The following is a 19,953-nucleotide window of genomic DNA, read 5'->3' on the forward strand; positions in this document are numbered from 1 at the left end:
GATGAATGGATAAAGAAGAGGTGGTACTTTTACACAATGGAATCAATGGAATATTATTCAGCCATAAGAAGAAAACAAATCCTACCATTTGCAACAACAACATGGATGGAGCTAGAGGGTATTATGCTCAGTGAAATAAGCCAGGTGGAGAAAGACAAGTATCAAATGATTTCACTCACCTGTGGAGTATAAGAAGAAAGAAAAAACTGAAGGAACAAAACAGCAGCAGAATCACAGAACCCAAGAATGGACTAACAGTTACCAAAGAGAAAGGGACTGGGGAAGATGGGTGGGAAGGGAGGGATAAGGGGGAAAATGGGGCATTACAATTAGCCCACATAATGTAGGGGGGAGCAGACATGGGAAAGGCAGTATACACACAGAAGATAAGTAGTGATTCTATAGCATCTTACTATGCTGATGGACAGTGACTGTAATGGGGTATGTGGTGGGGACTTGATAATAGGGGGGAGCCTAGTAACCAGAATGTTGTTCAGGTAATTGTACATTAATGATATTATAAAAAAAGTGGTTTCCCCTGGGGTACTAGTTAGAGTAGGATTAGTTAAACTTTTTCTACTTTATATTGTTTCAAATTCTTATCAGCACGTTACTTTTACTAAAAATATTTCTGGATAAAAGCACAACTGGATAAAACACCTTGAAAATAATCAGAAGAATCTAGCCTTTTCCCCAGATACCAAGAAAAGCTTCCAGAAAGTATAGAAGAGAACTGGCTGGATTGAGTGACGTAAGTAATGACAACTTATGCTTTGACTTCGGAGACAGAATGGCACAGTCACCCGGGAAGAGGGCAGGGAAAAGCTGGCCCATTCCTGTGGCCTGCAAGTAGCTATGGCCCAGGATCTATGCTGACTGAAAAACTGGGCAGCCAGTCCCTCTGGCGTGGAAGCGGTCGACAGAGACATATTCCGCTCCTTCTATTCCATCAACACCAGTCCTTCTGTATCCATTTAGAAACAACTCCAATGTGCAATATGACTAGGGGTAAAAAGAGATGGGGAATGATGCATTGCATGTCAGCATGTATAGTTCCCACAAATGGAGCAGTAAAATTGAGGTGGCCACAGAAAGAGCCTGCGAGCAGTGCATTTTTCATTATCTTACCTAGATAAAAAGTGACTGACTGCCTCAGAGCAGTCAGTATTCTGCCATGCCTTCTCGTTCTCATGCAGTGAGGGGCTACAGGCAACAGTGCAGGAGTATCTAACATAGCAGATGCTGCAGAGACTGGAAACACAGGAAGAAGCTGTACACAAAGGACTTTCTTAAATTTACATCATTTAAAAATATGACAGGAAGACTCTATCAGTTTTCACATGGACAACAAAGGGGAGAGGGCTCAAATCTGAGCACACTGAACTACCTTCTAATTATTTCTCCAGAAGTGGAATTCACCTAACACTTGGTTCATGATTATGTCACCATGGATTAATACTAGGTGTTGATGGAATGCTTCTTATTCAAAACTGAAAAGTTAAAAAACAAATGATGACAATGTTGAGGTTTATAAAAATAAAAAGAACAGAGAAAATGACACTGTCATGAAGATTCATATGAAGAATTTTACTTCATTAGCTTGGAGATGGCCCAGGGTGACACTGTGAGCCTGCTGTACCTTCTGACCCCTATCCTTGTGGACTGAGTGCTTACTGAAGGGATGTCTCTCTCACCTCTGTATCCCTAATATACTATCAATTCTGAAATCTATGTGCTCAATGGTAGGTTTCTTAAAAAATTTTCCCTGAAAATGTTCTGAACCGAGAGTTTATATCCCCCAATCAGCAGCATCCGTCTCTCACTTTCTGGAACAAGCTGATAATTTGGTGATGGGTGGATGGGGTAGTTAGGTCTGCAGATGTGCTAATGTACTCAGGAACTAGAAGAATTCAGTTATTGTGAGAAAAGGAAATTAGATATTCAATCCTTTTTGCCAGTAATGCGTTAGAAGCCTTCTGATAGTAAGGATACACACCACTGACTCCTCCTATAATCTAATTCTAAAGTTATCTCAGATATTTAAGGCAGGACTCATTTGCAGAAGACCCCATGCTGGCTTTTGCTTCAGATTTCTGGAGTGTTTAACAGTGCAGTCTCTAGACAGAGCCTGCCTGGATTCAAGCACTGACTAGCACTTAATAACTGTGTGAACTCAGTCAAGTCAGCTCATCAATCAATCCTCAGATTTCTTATCAGGAAGATGGGATGTTGTGAAACTAAAACACATGTTAAGTGCTTAGCACAGTTCCTGGTGTGTAGACAGTCCTAAATTTCTGCTATACTGATATTCCTGCTGATGCTTTGTCTCAAATCATGCCTCAGTTCATCATGGGGCAAATAAATGAAAGAGTTGAAATGTGTGCATTTATTTATTCTTCATTAATACTGAGCTAGGCAGATCAGTATCTCTCAGTCTTCAGCAAATAACATACATAAATCTACATGTACATACAAATATATAGGATTTGTCTAAAACTGAATATTCATGATTTAAATTTGACAAACATTTTCAGGTAAAAAGCAGACAATTACACTGAATTAACATCTCATTCAATGCTCAACCTGAAATACATGTATATTTTATACAGAAGACTATAAATAAGAAGGATAATACAAAGTAAGTCACTAACATTATAAATCTGAGCACTTTATTAGGTTGAGATGGAATGGAATAACTTCTAATATCACGTAGCAAAACAGGCAGTCAAAGTACATAATTTAGGTCTTAAAAAATGGATTTATCCTAAATTTATCCTAAATAGCAGCACTCAGAGAAAGCAATTCTGCCATCTATACTTAAACTAAATCACTCTTAAATACACCAAAGCCCACTCAGAAAAGCACTTCTTTACAGAGTACTGGTTTAAGCAGACGCCTTTGTACAAAACAAAACAGAATCAAACCACAAGCCTTGCATACCCTGGACTCGGCAAAAATTGACAGTTTTAATGTAAGGATGTTTTCTAATCCTGTACCTATGCTAAAATGATCAATACTGCTGCTATAAATAGCAGGGCAGAAAAAGCAGCTCAACCAGGGATGGTTCACGGCATAAAAACCAGTGGCTGACATGTGAAAAAGCGAATAGGGAAAGTGGTTTTGAGTGTAGGATAACAAAATAGTTTATTTACAAGGACTTCAAGAGTAAATGAAAATGTAGTCCTTATTTATTCAATGTCTCTTTTTCCTTTATAGTTACCAGCTATCATACTGGATATTTTCAGCAACAGGATCATTTTTACTTACTCACAAGAAGGCATTAAGATAATACAATGTCTATTTGTCAAAAAAGTTTAAATAGTGGTTAAAACTGAAAATAAACTACAGAAATAAATATTTAATGTTTTGTAGCACTCTCATAGAAAACAGTAATGTTTTCTAAAATTATAATATTTTACATATGCTAAGTTGAATGGCAGTATTAGATAAGATCTTCTGCAACTGTGGTGTCAAAAATCTGATAGCAAATTTGCTGCTCCGTTCCACTTGTGACATTGTATGACCTGATGAAGCATTCCAACCATGGATATGCATCTTAAAAAAAAAAAAAGAAGTCCATTTAAACAGGTAACTCTGAAATATGTATTTAAGTACAATGTTTAGCTAGAAAAATCATCACATTTAGTTTAGTTTGAAAAGTAAACATACTTACTAAATTTAAGATTATCTGCTCTTCTAAATACATACTGTATTAATATTACTGTACTGCAGCAATCCTGACTAGTTTGAATTTTTCTCAACAAAGGGAAAAAGTAAGTGTGGGAGGTTTCAAAATTGACAGCAAATGCAGTAAGCCACCTCATTCCCAATTTTTGTCCCTTTTTCCTGCTGATTTCTTTCTGACCTTTTTTTTCTTGGTTGAATGCAAAGAAACCAAGCCTGAAGTTCACACCAGTTCAGGCCCTTACACTCATCTAGCCGAAACTCCCACCAGGTTCCAGATGCGGCATTCTGGCACTGTCAGCCGCCGTGAACGGGATTTCCAAACTGGTCATGATTACAACAAACTTATTTAATAACATCTAGGAAAGTTTCTTAATGTTTCTTCAATTCAATTTTGAAAGACCTTTAATATAGTCCTCAACATTGTCAAGGATTAAGCAATATAGGCACTGTCCTACATGGCTGGTAGAACTATAGAGATAAAATATTCATGGAAAGCAATCTGGAAGTATGTATCATAAGCCTACCAAGCCAGTGCTTTTTGATACGGCAGTTTTATTTCCCAAAATCTATCCAAAAGAATCCAAACAGCTAACAAAAGTTAAAACTGACATCCAATAAAAGTATGTAAGTTAAACATTGTTACAGATGTTTAAAAAAAAAAAAATTTTTTTTCTGGAATTGTTGTAAAATGTAAAGACTGACCAGGGGAAAACAAAAACCTGATTAAAAATACCCTATAAAAGTTATAACAAAAGTTAAACTGACAACAGCTAAATCTGCAGCTGGAAAAATCTGTTACTGATGAAAAATTGTTAGAAAATTGTCTTAATATGATTTAGATTCACATGTTTCAACATAAACAGAAACAATGGCCACAAAAGGAAAACTCAGTGTAGGTGCAACCAATACAATTTGCCCTGAAGATCTGGTTGATGAATCAAATATTATCCAGAAATCAACTAAAGCTGATAAAAAATAATTAGTAGAGTAAAAAATAAAATTTGAAACAAGTTGATATTGAATAGGAAATTTATGAATGAATTAAACCAATTAAATGGAGTTTGTTACAGGAAATGTTTCTTGTCAAAATTTCATTCCTGTTGGTATAATTTCAATGAAAATGCTTGTAAGCATAAACATAGTATCAACTCTGTTTCCCCTTTATCATATTTTAAGATATTTTAAAAAGTTTTTTAGTTCATGAATTATATTCAAACCTATTTTGTCCATGCCAGTGTCTCCATCAAAAGGCCTATCACACAGTAATCATTCAGTACTTAAATTATTAGGATTCAGATTTCACAGTTTTCATACCTCATAAAGTCCACAGATTAGATATATACTAGGTATCATTCCAAAAAAAAAGAATGAATAGGATTGCTAAAGTACTATTGCCTACCAATTTTTAATCCTAGAGGGCAAAACATATCCATTATCATATCCATATTTTGCTGAAGGTCATCATTTATTAGTATTTCTGATGCTGGAATCTGGAAGAATTTTTCCTTTTAAAAAATATATAGAAAAGGAAATTATATTAATCTTCTATTAAAGTCATAATTAACACAAAAGTATTTCAATCTTACCTAAGTAAAATAATCTAGACTGTGCCACTTTATCAAGATTAGAGAATTCATGAATTAGAGCACTAGTTTGAATTTTAAACTCTCATTTACTACTTTAATTTAAAAACAGTATTGAGATATACATAGTTTTATATATATATATATATAAAATCAAGATAAATTGCTTTGAGTTAATGATAATAAGAATAATGATGACTAGAAAACAGTGAGGCTTACTATTCTCTTTGTGTACAGGAAAAAAACTAGTGTTAAGTTTGAAAGAGTATAACATATGACATACATTTATTTAAGTTTCCTTCCTCTACTAGATTATAGGATTATACCTTCTTAAGAGAAGGGAGAAATTTTTGTTTGCTTTGCTCACTGCTATACATGTATTATGCCCATTACATACAATAGTACCTGGCACATAGCAGATGCTCATAAAATGTTTACTTAATAAATGAATTGTTTTGAAAGGAGAAAAATTCTCTCAACCTTATCCCAGATTCTTTCCTAATATGTGTAGTAAAAAATTTAACCTTAACCTAAGAGTAGTCAGGTCTTTGCCCTTGGTTTCTGGAGGTAATCTCTAAGCCCTTAGAATGTCATGACTGACGGAAGTATCCTTGTTTGTTATACTATATATATAGTCTGACAATGTGATTTAGGGCAGGGACTTTGGGGCATGTGGTATTATATGTGTCCTTCAGAGGGGCTGATGACTGAGATGAAGCGCAAGGGCAGTCAACCATGCCTATATGATAGAGCCCAGTAAAAACTCTGGACACTAAGGCTCAGCTATAAGCATCCCTAGGTGGTGATATTCCACGTGTACTGTTACACATCATTGCCGGGAGAGTAACACCACAGGAAGAGGACAACTAGAATCTCCACATTTGGAAGTTTTCTGGACTCTACCCAATGTACTCCTTCACTTGGATGATTTTAATCTGTAAAGTTTGCCGTAATAAACCATAACAGTGAGTGTAACAGCTTTCAGTAAATTCTGTGAGTCTTTCTAGTGGATTATCAAAATGACAGATGGTCTTGGGGATCTCTGAACTTGCACCTGGTGTCAAGAAGTGAGGGGTGGTCTTGGGAACCCCCAAACTTGGAACTGTTGTCAGAAATGAGGGCACTCTTGTGGAGAGCTCCCTTGCTTTATACAATATAACTATTTCCCTATCAAAGTAATTTCATTCTAATATGAAATGTGGAGGCATAAAAAGCTTGGTGAAATGCTAAGATAATATACAGAGGATGAGGGCATACTTTAGCTTTTGGCTTCTGGAGTAGAATTTCTGCATGGTAGGGAGAATGACTCTCTCCTCAAATTCCTCTTCTTTAATTTTTTGTTATCTGGATATGAAGATTTACCGTGTAAAATCAAGAGAGGTAAACACATGAATAATTTAAGATTTATGTATCATATTTTATTAATTTGTCTAAGTTGCCTTAAATCTTCTCAGTAATAAAGTAGGTATAAATACATATAATATTAAAATCCAAGAGTGTATTAATTCTTAGAAATATCTTCACTACTTCTGTTACTTACAGAATCCATGAGATAAGCTTCCAATACCCCCGTTCCATCATCCAGAGTAAATGTCATCACAAACACATGTTGAAGGGGCATAATACCCAGTACTAGTGAAGGAAAAAAGATCAATCCATATGAATCTTCTATTCCTTATCATCAAAGTAAAGTAAAAACTGCTTTATGATCATCCGTATCTGTTAATTTGTTAATTTTGTTTACTAAGATAAAGAAAAACTTATACATATGCCTTTTGTTTTCCAATACCAAAATATTAAGTTCATTCAGCAGATTCACTTTGGAACATTACACTTTATCTTTATATGGCCGATGACTCATGAGCAATTGTACCCTTTTGGATTAAATATTAATATAATGTACCTTTAAAATGACCTTGATAACTTAATAGAAAACATAAAAACTGATTCATGAAAAGCAATTAATGCAAGTTAGCCTAGAAAGACAAAATTAAAGTATCAAATGTTCTAAAAATAGTGTGCAGTTCAATATTTAAGACTTTGTAACATGTCTCTCCCCTTTATATTACAAGTGTAGGGATCACTTATTTTTTAAGAGCTATCACCTGGTTGAATGGACAAAAATGTCAGAATCAGGGATTTCATAATTTGGTATGATGAGGAAAATGGAAGAAAATAAAGATACTAAATCAGATGAAAACTTATAGGTTAAAATGAACACCTAACTTCATGTTCAGATATGGAACACAAGATGTTTATAGAATGGAATACTGCCTTCTATTGTGCAAACCATACTTAAATAGGACAAACTAAGGGGGCAAGTTATAAGAATAAATTAGGGCATAGACACATGACAGAAATTATTAATACAGAGGAATTGATTTTTAGGATTTGAAAGGTCTCAATAGGTTAAAACTGTGAGCTGAAATCAAGAAGCTACATAAAAAACTTTTGAACATAAAAGTTACTCTGAGGGCCCACCCAAACCAAACCAATGTGTTAAGAAAAGGATAGGGAGACCAAGCTATCTTGACAGCAAGAAGTTCATATAAAAGCAATCTGGAATTCATGGGACCACAAAATATGAGGTAGCAGTTTCATACAGGTAGATTAAAAAAGAAAGAAAACACACATACAAATAAATATCTATGTGATGAAATTTTCAGGCTAGTGTAAGCAGAGTGTCCGATTTTAGAGAAATAAAAGTTTTCTTTATATTCTGAATTGACCAACACCTGCAGTCCTGTTTCCAGCTTTAAATGTCAAACTTTGAGAAGAGCACTGGTAAAGCAGAATGTTTACTGAGAAGGAGAAAAAAAACAGTAAGGAATGTAGGAAATATCACAAGAAGTGAGGGTGCCTGCTTGGAGAAATAAAGACTCAATGAAGGCTTGATAGGTATCTTCAAATGTACAACGTCTGTTGATCTTGTAGAAGAAGAAACAGATGTACTCTAATTCTAGCAGATAAAACATGGCCCATGACAAAATTTTAGGTGGGCAGATTTTGCTTCATTATTAAAATCTACCTAAAAATTAAGAGGATATGTTCCTTTACAATGTAATGAGTCCTCTGCTACTGAAAAAGTTTTAAGCTAAGGATGGATGACCACAGTTAAGAATGTGATATAAAAAGATTCTTGTTTCAACTAAAGATTTGCATTTGGCAAAAAGTTATAATATTTATCTCTAAAGTTATTTGCAATCCCAAGATACTACCAACCAGAAAGATTTTTCAGAATCTGTATTTATAATTAATGATTAACACTAAAACAAATTACTGCATTAATGATTAAAAGATACTGGCAGATATTATTTTTAAGTTTTAAAGTATTTTAAACATTTACTTTATACTTTTATTATAATCATTGTGAATGGTTTTGTTTAAGCAAAGCTAAACTTTAGCTCAGCCTTTTTTCTCTTCTTTTACTATATTCATAAATATTGGAATTTAATAAGTTAGGTCAACTTATATAAAAACAGTTAAAATTGCGGGACTCAGAAATTTAGCTAACCTTCTGCCACAGAAGAAGGAATCCATTGTGTTTTATCAACCAGGGAATTTAGACTTTGTATTGGTCTCAAGTTAGAACACTGTTTACATCTGAAATTAATAGAAGAAAAAATTTAAAATAATTAAAAATTCATTGTAACATTTAATTATAACTTATTTTTGCTGTACAATCATGCACTTTAAGAAGTAAATTATTAAACAAAAGAGTATTGCACCTCCTATGTTGTAATGTTTATATTTCAAATAGAATTAAAAAAACAAAACTTTTTACAATAGAAGCAATCAGATAGTATGGTTCAGAATAAACAACACTAAATTGAGGTAAGACAGGTTCCAGGTCCAGGTTGTTAATTAATTTGGCTAATTTCCTTATTCAATAAAATTAAAAACTTCAAGAGATAGTCTCTAAGGACTCTTTCATTTTATGGCTCTATAAGCAATATATAATAGCCAAGGTCTTAATTAAATACAGCTATTAAGTGAAAATTATTCTCACTAAAGTAGGTACAAGCAAGATTTTGTGTAATATATTCGCTAAGCACAATTTTAGAGGTTCACAGTTTATGATGCCTAATACTATAGTTATCCTTTGTAATATAAATCAACCTAAAACTATACAGTAAAATAAAATTGCACATTATTTAGTACAGGTATTTTAATTTACTTACATACAAACATATTTTAAATACAAGGAGTTTATTTTTTTACTAGATTATCATAAATTTTAGAGATGTTGAAAGAAAATATACTTGAAAAAAACATAAAAAATCAACATTCAAAAGTTTCATGCAGACTGGGGAAAAATAAAGGGAAACTATACTAAGTAGTATCCTCCTCCACCCTTCAAATACATATAAATTTCCTCTGTAATAGAAAAAGTTAATTGAATGAATAAATATTATTGCCTAAAAAAAGAGCTGTGATACTAACTTTAAACATTGACAAAGCCAAATACATAAATTAAAAATCGAGAGTAATAAGTAAAAATTAAATAGAGAATTCATTACTTCCAAAGCAGTAAAAGAGGAAAAAGAAGAAAACTAAGGATATCTTTACAAATCAATCAAATAGAAGACTGGAGAAGAAAATAAGCAAAATAATAACAAAAAATGGGGGAGAGAGAAATAGTAATAGTTGTGGAAAACAATATAAAATTTAGAAATAAAATCTAAATGTGTTAGTAATTAACATATTTTAAACTCATCTTTTAAAACACTCATCTATTTATTTGTGAGACTTACTAAAATAATCACAAGACACGAGGGCAAGACAATGAGAATAAGATATCAAGCAATTACCAACCAAAAAAATCCTGATACAGTAAAAATATGAAAAAAAAATTAATTACTTCATCAGAAAGATGAAATACTAAACCATTTGAATGAACCAGCAAAAGAGACTCAAAATATGTAAAGTAAACATTGACAGAAGAGAATGTCACAAATACACTGCCACAGAGGACATTAAGCACACTCTCAAAGTAGTGATTAAACAGACAAAGGGAAAAAAGTTTTGAATATGATTAACAAGCTTGTCTCATGGACATAAGTAAGTATCAATAAACACTAAACAATGAATCTTTATAGAATAAAGAAAAACGATTATAGAATACACATTCTTTTTAAAATCTGGGCTTTACAAAGTCTGAATGAACATATTCTAGGATAAAGCAAATCTAAACAACTCAAAGATTCATTGTGAAATGCATTACACTATTTGGTTAAAAAGTAATCTAATAATAAACAAAAACAACACTTAAAATGCATGTGTAAAAATTTTAAAAAACACAGCTAAATAATTCATGGCCAAAAAAGAAGTCATAATGGGAATTATGAAATATTTAGAAGTGACGAGAAAAACACTACATATCAAACTTCGTGTTAAAGGTATGCTATTTTCTCAAGGGGAAAATAATAGACTTAAATTTAAATATTAAAAATTAATGAATTAAGTGAGGTAAGCATTCAGTTATTTGAAAAAGAAAAACCAAAGGAACCTAAAGAAAGTAAAGGAAGAAAAATAAAGATAATAATAATAAAACAATAGACGGCTTCAACAAACATAAAAGGTAGCTGCTTTGGCAAAAAATGGTCAAGAAAAAAAGGTGCAAATATTAAGTGGATTCAGGAACAAAGTAGAGATTTAAAAATCATCAGAAAGTACCATGAACAACTGTATGTCAATTTTAAATATAAAAAACAAATTAAATACTTTTCTAGAAAAATGTCATTAATAAGGTAGATTTAAGATCAAACAGAAAATCTTTAAAAGATGTGTAACTGGTAAACATACTGAAACATTAGTTTAGACTCTATTTAAAAAGTATCAGGTCCAGAAACCTAACTAAAGCAACTAAAACCTTTAAAGTTTTGACAAACATTTTGGTAAACATGATTATGTTAATATTTAAAAAATCTGTAAGATAAAAGAAACTGGAGTTTAAAAAGTACAAGAGAAACTAGAAGTTTCTTGAAATTCATATCTGTTTCTTCTAGCTCTGAATTTATCCTGATATCTTCCAATTTCTCTGTGGCAACTAATTTGTAACTTTGTGGCATAAAAATTGTAGAATTCAATCATTTAATTTTTACCAGGATGCAGCTCTGAGCCTTTTTCTAAATAGTATTGAAAACTTTGTTGAAGAAAACAAATGAGCTATTAGCCTACAGAGCAGCCTTACACCTGGCACACTGTAGGTAGTATCAGTGCTATCAAAACACAAAATACATACCAGAAAAACTGAGTACACATAAATCATCATTCAATACATATCCATGAATATATAGAAACTAATAGGTAAAATAATAAAAAACAAATATTACTCTTAAAGTTTTTAATTCCAAATAGTCCCAGAATTGAAAACTTACCCATAGTGATGGATTTTTCCCTGTATAAGAAATGGTGCTGAAAGGTCGACGAGTTCCAAGTCTTCATGGCCAGATTTCACAGGAATTACACTATGAAATTTGCTTGAGAGCTTGCAGATTTCATCGACTGTACCTCCTATTGAAAGAAAATAAAGAAACCCTTTTAAGTAGCATGATTATAATGTAGGCAAAATGGAATACCTATTAAATAACACATGAGGTAGAGTAAAATGCTAAAGGGATTGATACAAAAAGACAAGGAAAGCCATGAATTAAGATGCTTGACGTATTTATACATTCACTATTAAAAATAATAATTTGTAAAGTTAGGATCCTACACATTGATTAAAGTAACCACTGCACAAAAATACTGAGAGCTGCGAAAAATATAAGGCTTGTGAAATTTTAGCCAAATTCTTAAATTTATATAAATTGCTTTTTATGCCAGAAACACTTTGGTTCAAATAATCAAAAGAGAATAAAACTGACACCAAAGTACAACAGGAGTCTCATTAAATTTGCAAGACAAATTTACTCTTGACTTTGAAATAAATCTTTTAAACTTTCAGGTCAACATTAAATTTAAATATAGATGCAAACTGTTCATGGAGTATGAATCCATGCATAATGTTTGTTCATTTTTCCTGGGAATACCATCATACTTGCCCTATTTAAGGAGGCATTAAAACTAGTGTGTTGGCTGAGCAGAAATGGTATGCCCAATGGTGTACCTTTACTAGCAGCATTATCTATGATAACTCAAACCTAATGGTACCTTTCCTGGTGTTTTTTTCATAATTATTTCTCTCCAGGGAAAGAAAATATGATTTCTAAAAATACTTCTGTGCATTTCTTAAAATTTGTGTAAAATTTTTAATGCTAAAATTCTATCATAAGGGATGTACTTTCAACATAGTATAGTAAGGAAAACCACTTCTGTGTAACAGCAAAAAGACCTTTGGCAAAAACTGTTAAATCAACTTTTTTAAGACTCTATAAATTAGCCAAAGGCTTGCAAAAATCCAAGGAATGTTTATTCAGGAACACTGGATAAATCTTGGTAACAATAACAAGCTTCCGTGGTGTTTTAACTTGCCTAACTCCCATCCCTCTTTCCACAACTCCATGATACCTGGAAATCAGTTCTGCCATGTCATACTTCAGTTAGATCCCAGCCTATGGTTAAGGTTATAGTACTCAGAAATAGAATAAAATAAAAATGGCTTGCATTTTAATGAAACCCTTTTAAGTTTTAAAGTGCTTTCACATAGACTTTCATTTCATTTGCATTAAAAGCTCTGTAAGGTAAAGTGTTATTACTTTGAATATACTTACTTACTCAGTAAATATTCACTGAGAATCTGTTACATGCCAGATATACTGCTGCAGATGCTGAAGATACACAGATTAAAATAAAGATCTATCCTGTCCATAAGGAGCTTACATTCCAAGAAGGAAAGATATCTATAAACATAGATATAACACAAATCTAATACAAGAAAAAAAGTGCTTCATTGGAAGTTCATATAGTATGTACTAAGAACCACTCAAATCTGCCTGGTGAATCAGAAAAGTGCCTGTTATATGTAGGTGCTCATTAAGTATTTCATATGAATTGCTGAATAAAGTGGATTATGAATTTACTTCTGAAGATGTACTACAGCAGAAATTCTAAGGAAAATTGCAATGGAATGGCAGAGGCACAGAGAAATATCCTGGGCTTATGAACTGCCACCAGTTCAATATGGACAGGGGTTGAGGAATGGTAAGAGATGAGACTGAAAGTTTGTGGGACGACTGGTAATTAAAGATAGGATTGGGAACTAAGGGGACTTTTTTATTCATGTTACCTTTGGACCCACAAGGCCAACTTGACTTCAGCACAGAATTCGGTGGGAGGTAGTTTAACACAGGAGAAACCTAAGGTATACCTTACATCCTCTTGGTTGGCCTTACAGAGACAGTTCTTACAGAATCTGATGGGACCACAGCTTTATTTTATTTTTAGGGCATAGAAACAGTCTGACTCCATTTTTTTGCATGCATGTTTCTGTTTTTGTTTTTATATTTATGTCCTGGTACAGATTTAAAATACTGCTAGTGGAATAAGACCACATTTCATTCATCAAAATAGCAAAGTTTATTAAAGTGTTAGTATATGATGAAGAGGGTAGGGTAACAGATGATCTAGTCTGCTGCTAAAGATATGCACACAAAGATAACTAAACTAGGAAGTAATTGGGCAACATTTACTATACGCCTTAAGCCCCCATAATTATACTTCATATAGGGAGGAGATAAAGTTCATTACAGTTACTATGTCAAAAAACAGGAAAGAATTGATTTTCACTACTTACTATCCATACTGGGAAAGACATTTAACTTCTTTGTGGTTCAGTTTTCTCAAGGTATAAAAAATAGCTTATAATTAGAACACACTGCATAGGACTGTTGTGATGATTAAATGAATTAATACACAGAAACTAATTAAAATAGTTTTTGGTACTCTATAATGTATTAAACAAAAGATGTTCATAAAAGTGATACCAGTGTTTATATACATGCATACTCATATATGTGTATATATATATATATTTTGTAAAATGATTACATATTACTTTTATAAATAGAAAAATGTCAGTAATAAAATTATAATCCATTGCAATAAAGATCAGTTCACTGATAAAACGAAACTAAGGATTTTTCTAAAGCAAATGTCAGATTATGCTTTCCTTTTATTATGTAATAATACTAAGGAAGAAAAGTTTCAAGGAAAATAATGAAACTTTAAATCTGGCATGCATGGGAAAAATTATGTGGTATATATATTAATGTTAGATAAAACTGAGACAAAAGCAGAAAAGAAATGCAAAAATTAATATGTCTCAAAGTTTCATTCCTTTGAAACACATCATCTTGTTTCAAGGGTCTCTTCCTTGATTAGTTATGAATAGATGACTTCTACTCTATTTTTATGAAACAACAGTGACATCCAGAGGCCAAGAGAACAGTAACTATACATAACAAGTGGCCTCTTGCTTATTATTCTGCTTCACAATTAGCTTGGATCTGATTAAGATTATATGCAGGAATCCTACAAGATGGACAAATGCAAACATCTGACTTTAACATATAATTTCAAAAAGTCATGTGTATATGTATATGGTATGTCAATCTAGTTGTACATATAATACATTCCATTTTATGAAATTTAAATTAAAAGTACTTTGACTTTATATGGCCTAGGTTTGCCCCTGAAATATACTTAACAATAGCTCATGAGAGAAAGACATAAGGAAAAGCTGCATTCTTATAAACAGTAACTTACATTTCTTACCTTCTATCAAAATTAGACAGTCATTTGAAAGTGGGAGAATGCCATTATTTTTCACAAAATGAATAGCTATTTTTCGTTCCCCTTGGTCTTTCGTCGTCCACATTTTTGAATCATATAGTAATGTATTTTGTAATTTGGCATCTGGGGTTTTACTTGCACCCTCTTGTAAAATTATATCCAAATCACCCTCATGTGGAACTTCTTGCCTAAAATCGACAATGAAATAACACAGAACAATTGGTATAAGCTTGGAAATTCAAATTTAACAAATTATCCATGTGTAACTTCTTGCCTAAAATTGACAATGAAATAACAGAAAACAATTGGTAAAAGCTTGGAAATTCAAATTTAACAAATTATCCAATTTAAAAACATCTGTTTATGTGCTGATGAGCCAGCCACTTATTTTAAATTATGGAAATAATTCACTTTGCAGATTAAATGACTTTCATTCAATAGAAAGATATTTGATATTTCCAGGCTAAATAGATCTGTATCATAATTACATTAACCACCAGCAATTGCCTTGCCTGGTTCTGGGATACCAGGGTTATCTGTAATTATATCAGGTGCTAGAAATAATTTCATCCTCTATAAGGTATGCTAACCTTTCAGGGGAAGAAAAACATGCAGCTGCCCCATCTTCATTCCAGGTAAATATCCACTTACCACACAAGTGGTATAACTTTCCTAGGGCACCTACTTTACAAACCAATATTTCAATTCCTTTTAATCTAGAATAATAATTTTAAAAAGTCATATGGTAAAATATGATACAACAGAAATGGCATGATCTGGAATCAAAAGGTTTATGTCCTTGTCCTGTTTTGCTACCAACCAACCATGTAAGTTTAGGTAACACTTCTTAACCTTTCTGAGATGATTTCCTTACTTGTTTATAAAGTAGTTATAGAGGATTATTTCATTTGGCAAAGTTATGATTTTACAGATTTTGCAAACTATAAATTAATAATACTTCAGCAATTATCTAAAGTCTGTATTTGTATTTTAATTCCAACTACCATTTCAAGCTCAAATGGGAAGATGGTCTCCTTTTTTATTTAGAGAGACTTGATCAAAAATCTCTACAAATAGTATTATTATACTTAGATTTTGGAGGGGAAAATATATGTGTATTAGTGTACACAGAAGCACACAAAGAATATATACACACAAATATGAAAATGTACACATATTTGCACACTGTATTTAGAAAGAAGACAAACTGCATGAAAAAGAGGGATTAAAAATAATTTCAGAATATGTCATGAGCTAATTGCATATTGATTCTCATGTCTTACAAATTTATATTTATATATAAATAAAAACTTTGAGGCACTGAGAAATTCTCAATTATTAACAAAAATTTAAATTACATTTACTACATTATAGTCATTAAGTGTGACAGAAATATTTCTGACAGAACTTTCTGTATCACTTAATTAGAAATTTCAACTAACCAGAAGTCTTTTCTATTTAAGAATTTTAAATATTAATGGCTATATTTTTAAGACTTTTTTTGTGACAAATGAGAAAGTCTCCCCAAATATTTTCATAGTTTATTTGTTTGCATTTATTAGAGCTACTAAATTGAATTTCAGATCTGAAAATGCCACACACTTGTATTATTACTAAAAAATATCAGAAGGATTTACTTTCTAAGAATTCAGAATTTTCTTAAAAATGTTACCATTCTTTCAAAATACAATACATAAAATCACAATTTACTCATTGCTAGGACTTAACCTGATAGATATGGAAACATATATACACAAGTATGAACTGAAAACTTCTGTTATACTATGGAAAATACTTACATTGAATGACACTTAGGACAATGAAGTTTAACAGACTGAAAGAGTCTTCTTGGCTTATAGGACCTCAGTTTTGCTCGGATGCGATATTGTTGGGGAGCTTTTTGTTTCAAAATAGCACATAGTGGAGTTTTCTCCAAATACTGATGATCTGTAAGTACTATAAAGAATTTTTACATTAAGTTAATAATCAACAATAAGTATAGTAAGTATATTCATGATATGAATCCCCCTGAACCAAATATATACCAAAAAAATCTAATCAAGTTGTATTAATTGTCAACTTTGTTAACATTTTGCCACATTTATCATCTCCCTTTGTCTTTATCTTCCTCTACCCATATATATATATATATATATATATATATATATATATAAACCTTACAGATAAATGATTCGGGGGTATATATATATCGGGAGTATATATATATATATACCCCCAAATCATTAGAGAATACTTTGTGGACATTATGTCCCTTTATCCCTAAATACTTTGGTGTGCACTTCACAAGAACAAGAAATTTCATTGACATATTACAGTGCAATTTTCAACATCAGAACACTTAATGATGTAATATTATCATTGAATCAACAGATACTATTCATATTTTTCCAACTGTGCCTATAATGTTCTTATTTAGAATTTTATTTTCAGGTTCAGAATCCAATCTTGAACATGCATTGATTTTTCCTTTCTCTTGGACTCCTTTAATGTAGAATGGTTCTGCAGCTTTTGTCTTTCATGACATTTTGATGTGTTTAAGGACTAGAGGCCATTTATTTGGCTGTGTCTGTTTTTTCTCATGACCAGATACAGATGATGCATTAGGGCAGAAATACTACTATATAGGTGATATTGTGGCTTTCTCAGTGCATCACATCAAGAGACATAAGATATCTGTTTTCATTCCTGGGGATGCTAACTGCTCAGTTGAAGGTATAGCAGGTTTATCTACTACAAACTTACTACTCTCCCCTTTATAATTAGTAAGAAAGTACTCAGGAAAATATAAATATCCTAATGTTCACTAAACCTTTACGATATTTAGGATCCACTAATGATTCACAACTAAATCAATCATTACTATCATGGTTGCAAAATAGTGATTTTTTCCTAATTTCATCATTCCTTTTACATTTATTGGTTGCCATTCATTTCTAAGAGCTTTCCATTCAACATCATTTATTTGTTTTGTTCTTTATTTACTATCCACATGGATTCCTACTTTATTTAATCAGTTCTATTCTAACACTACTATTTTTTTTATTTTGATGTTTAAACTTTATCAGATTTGACATGCTCCATCATTAATTGAGAACCTCTTTCTGGCATAAGATGTTCCAGACTCATCTTGTAATTCTCCTGCCCCAATCCTGGAATCTGCTATTTCTCCAATCAGCCCTGAATCCTTTCAAGAGGGAATATTATAAGCCAAGATCTGTGCACTAGGAGTGCTCATTGCTACTGGGTGTCACTGTTTCCATGCACTCTGACAGAGCTAGGGTGTCCATGCACACATGTTCATACTCATACTTAAACACATATACCTGTGTATGTATGTATGAATATGTATATGAGTGAATACATTACATACACACACATCTATATCTATTTTTGTATCTATCTATAAAACCATGACTACATACTCATACTTCCCATTCCAATATAACATCCTTTATTCTAGCCTTCCCCCATTCCAGTTACATGTTCTTTCTATAATGAGAAGCTTGTATTTTTATAATAGCATATTACAGAGCTTAATTTAGCATACTTGTGCTTAAAATTATTTTTTCTTAATTTTTTAATTTTAGCTGAAGAAATATAATGAGGGCATCTGACAGATTTACTATCATTGGTAAAATTAAAGTTTTGGGCATACTGTAAGAAGCTCCTTTATGTACACTGCTAAATGCATATTGTGAACTGATTAAAATTAATGTCTTACATAATATTTTACATTCTCAGACTAAAAATAAGCCTTATTGCACTATTAAATAATAGGATATGTTCAAAGACCATAAAAATATATGACTTAAAATACATATTCAATGTAAAAGCATATATCTTTCTGGGTTCCACATTATGCCAGTTAGGATGAGGTAAATAAATAAAAGATAAATATGGATATTTTTGTCTTCATGGATACCTGCTTTCAATATTAGATAGGAATAAATTAGTTGGTAAGTTTAAGGACAGACTGTATTACATCCACTACTATGCTCATATACCAAAAACAAGACATTGTCTTACTTGTAGCTGACAGTTGTTGACATCTTTCCACCTCATACAGTGATACTGATCCAGAGCCTATAGGAAGGAGAGGGAAAAAAAGAATTACACAGTTTTAAAATCCATTAAAAATTCAATGTGGCATTGAAAACATTGAGAAACTAAGGAAAATCTAAACAATCAGTGAAATATACCATGTCATGGATTAGAAAGCTCAATATCATTATGACACCAATTCTCCCCAAATTGATTTGTGGAGTCAATATAATCCTAATTAAAATTGCAGAGGCTTTATTGTGGAAAGAGATGAGATTCTATCACTTAAGTGGAAATGCAAAGAATCCAGAATCTTGAAAAATAAAATTAGAGGACTTCTACTGCACAACTTCAAGATTTACTATAAAGTTATAATAATGAAGACAATGTAGTACTGGTAGGAAGAGTGACTAATAGCAACAGAATTAAACAGAAAGTCTAGAAATAAACCCACATTTACATCATCATTTGATTTTTGATAAAGCTGTAAAATAATCCAAAGGAAAAGCAAAAGTTTTGGAAAAGCAGAACTCTTTTTCCAAAGGGAAAACAAAATGCTTACTTCACACCTTTATTAGGAAAACCCAGAAATAAATCCACACATCTGCATTTGATTTTTTACAAAGGCACTAAATCCATCTTACAGAAAAAAGGAAACAAAGGTGCTACAATAACTGGAAATACATATTTTTAAAAATGTCTACCTCATACCATACTACTAACTATTTAAAAGGAACATACCACTGACAGATGCAACATTATGGATGAAACTCAAAAATATAGATTATGTACAAGAGTACATAATGTACTTGAAGGTCTAGAATAGGCATAATTAATGTATGAAAAAAACAACTTTTGGAGTTGGGGTGGGGATTGACTAGGAAGG

General features: G+C 32.0%; 1 protein-coding gene across 6 annotated transcripts in view; it reads right to left on the reverse strand.

The window, feature by feature from the left end:
• Positions 1–1,164: 1,164 nt before the first annotated feature.
• The window catches only part of POT1 (protection of telomeres 1), a 100,367-nt gene continuing 81,578 nt past the window's right edge, over positions 1,165–19,953 (reverse strand). For 2 of the 6 annotated variants that reach the window (XM_057504737.1, XM_057504738.1), the window contains exons 14-21: positions 19,053–19,109; positions 16,805–16,961; positions 14,988–15,193; positions 11,651–11,786; positions 8,785–8,873; positions 6,811–6,902; positions 5,087–5,192; positions 1,166–3,555 (exon numbers count right to left, since the gene is read on the reverse strand). In XM_057504737.1, the coding sequence (XP_057360720.1) occupies positions 3,443–3,555; positions 5,087–5,192; positions 6,811–6,902; positions 8,785–8,873; positions 11,651–11,786; positions 14,988–15,193; positions 16,805–16,961; positions 19,053–19,109 (956 nt within the window). In that variant the 3' untranslated portion in view covers positions 1,166–3,442. Of the gene's footprint in view, positions 3,556–5,086; positions 5,193–6,526; positions 6,615–6,810; positions 6,903–8,784; positions 8,874–11,650; positions 11,787–14,987; positions 15,194–16,804; positions 16,962–19,052; positions 19,110–19,953 lie in introns of those variants that run through there. The other 4 variants (XR_008998545.1, XM_057504739.1, XM_057504740.1 and 1 more) reach the window with 4 other exon arrangements.

The sequence above is a fragment of the Manis pentadactyla genome, chromosome 7 (assembly GCF_030020395.1).
Source record: "Manis pentadactyla isolate mManPen7 chromosome 7, mManPen7.hap1, whole genome shotgun sequence".
In the NCBI taxonomy this organism is placed as follows: Eukaryota; Metazoa; Chordata; class Mammalia; order Pholidota; family Manidae; genus Manis; species Manis pentadactyla.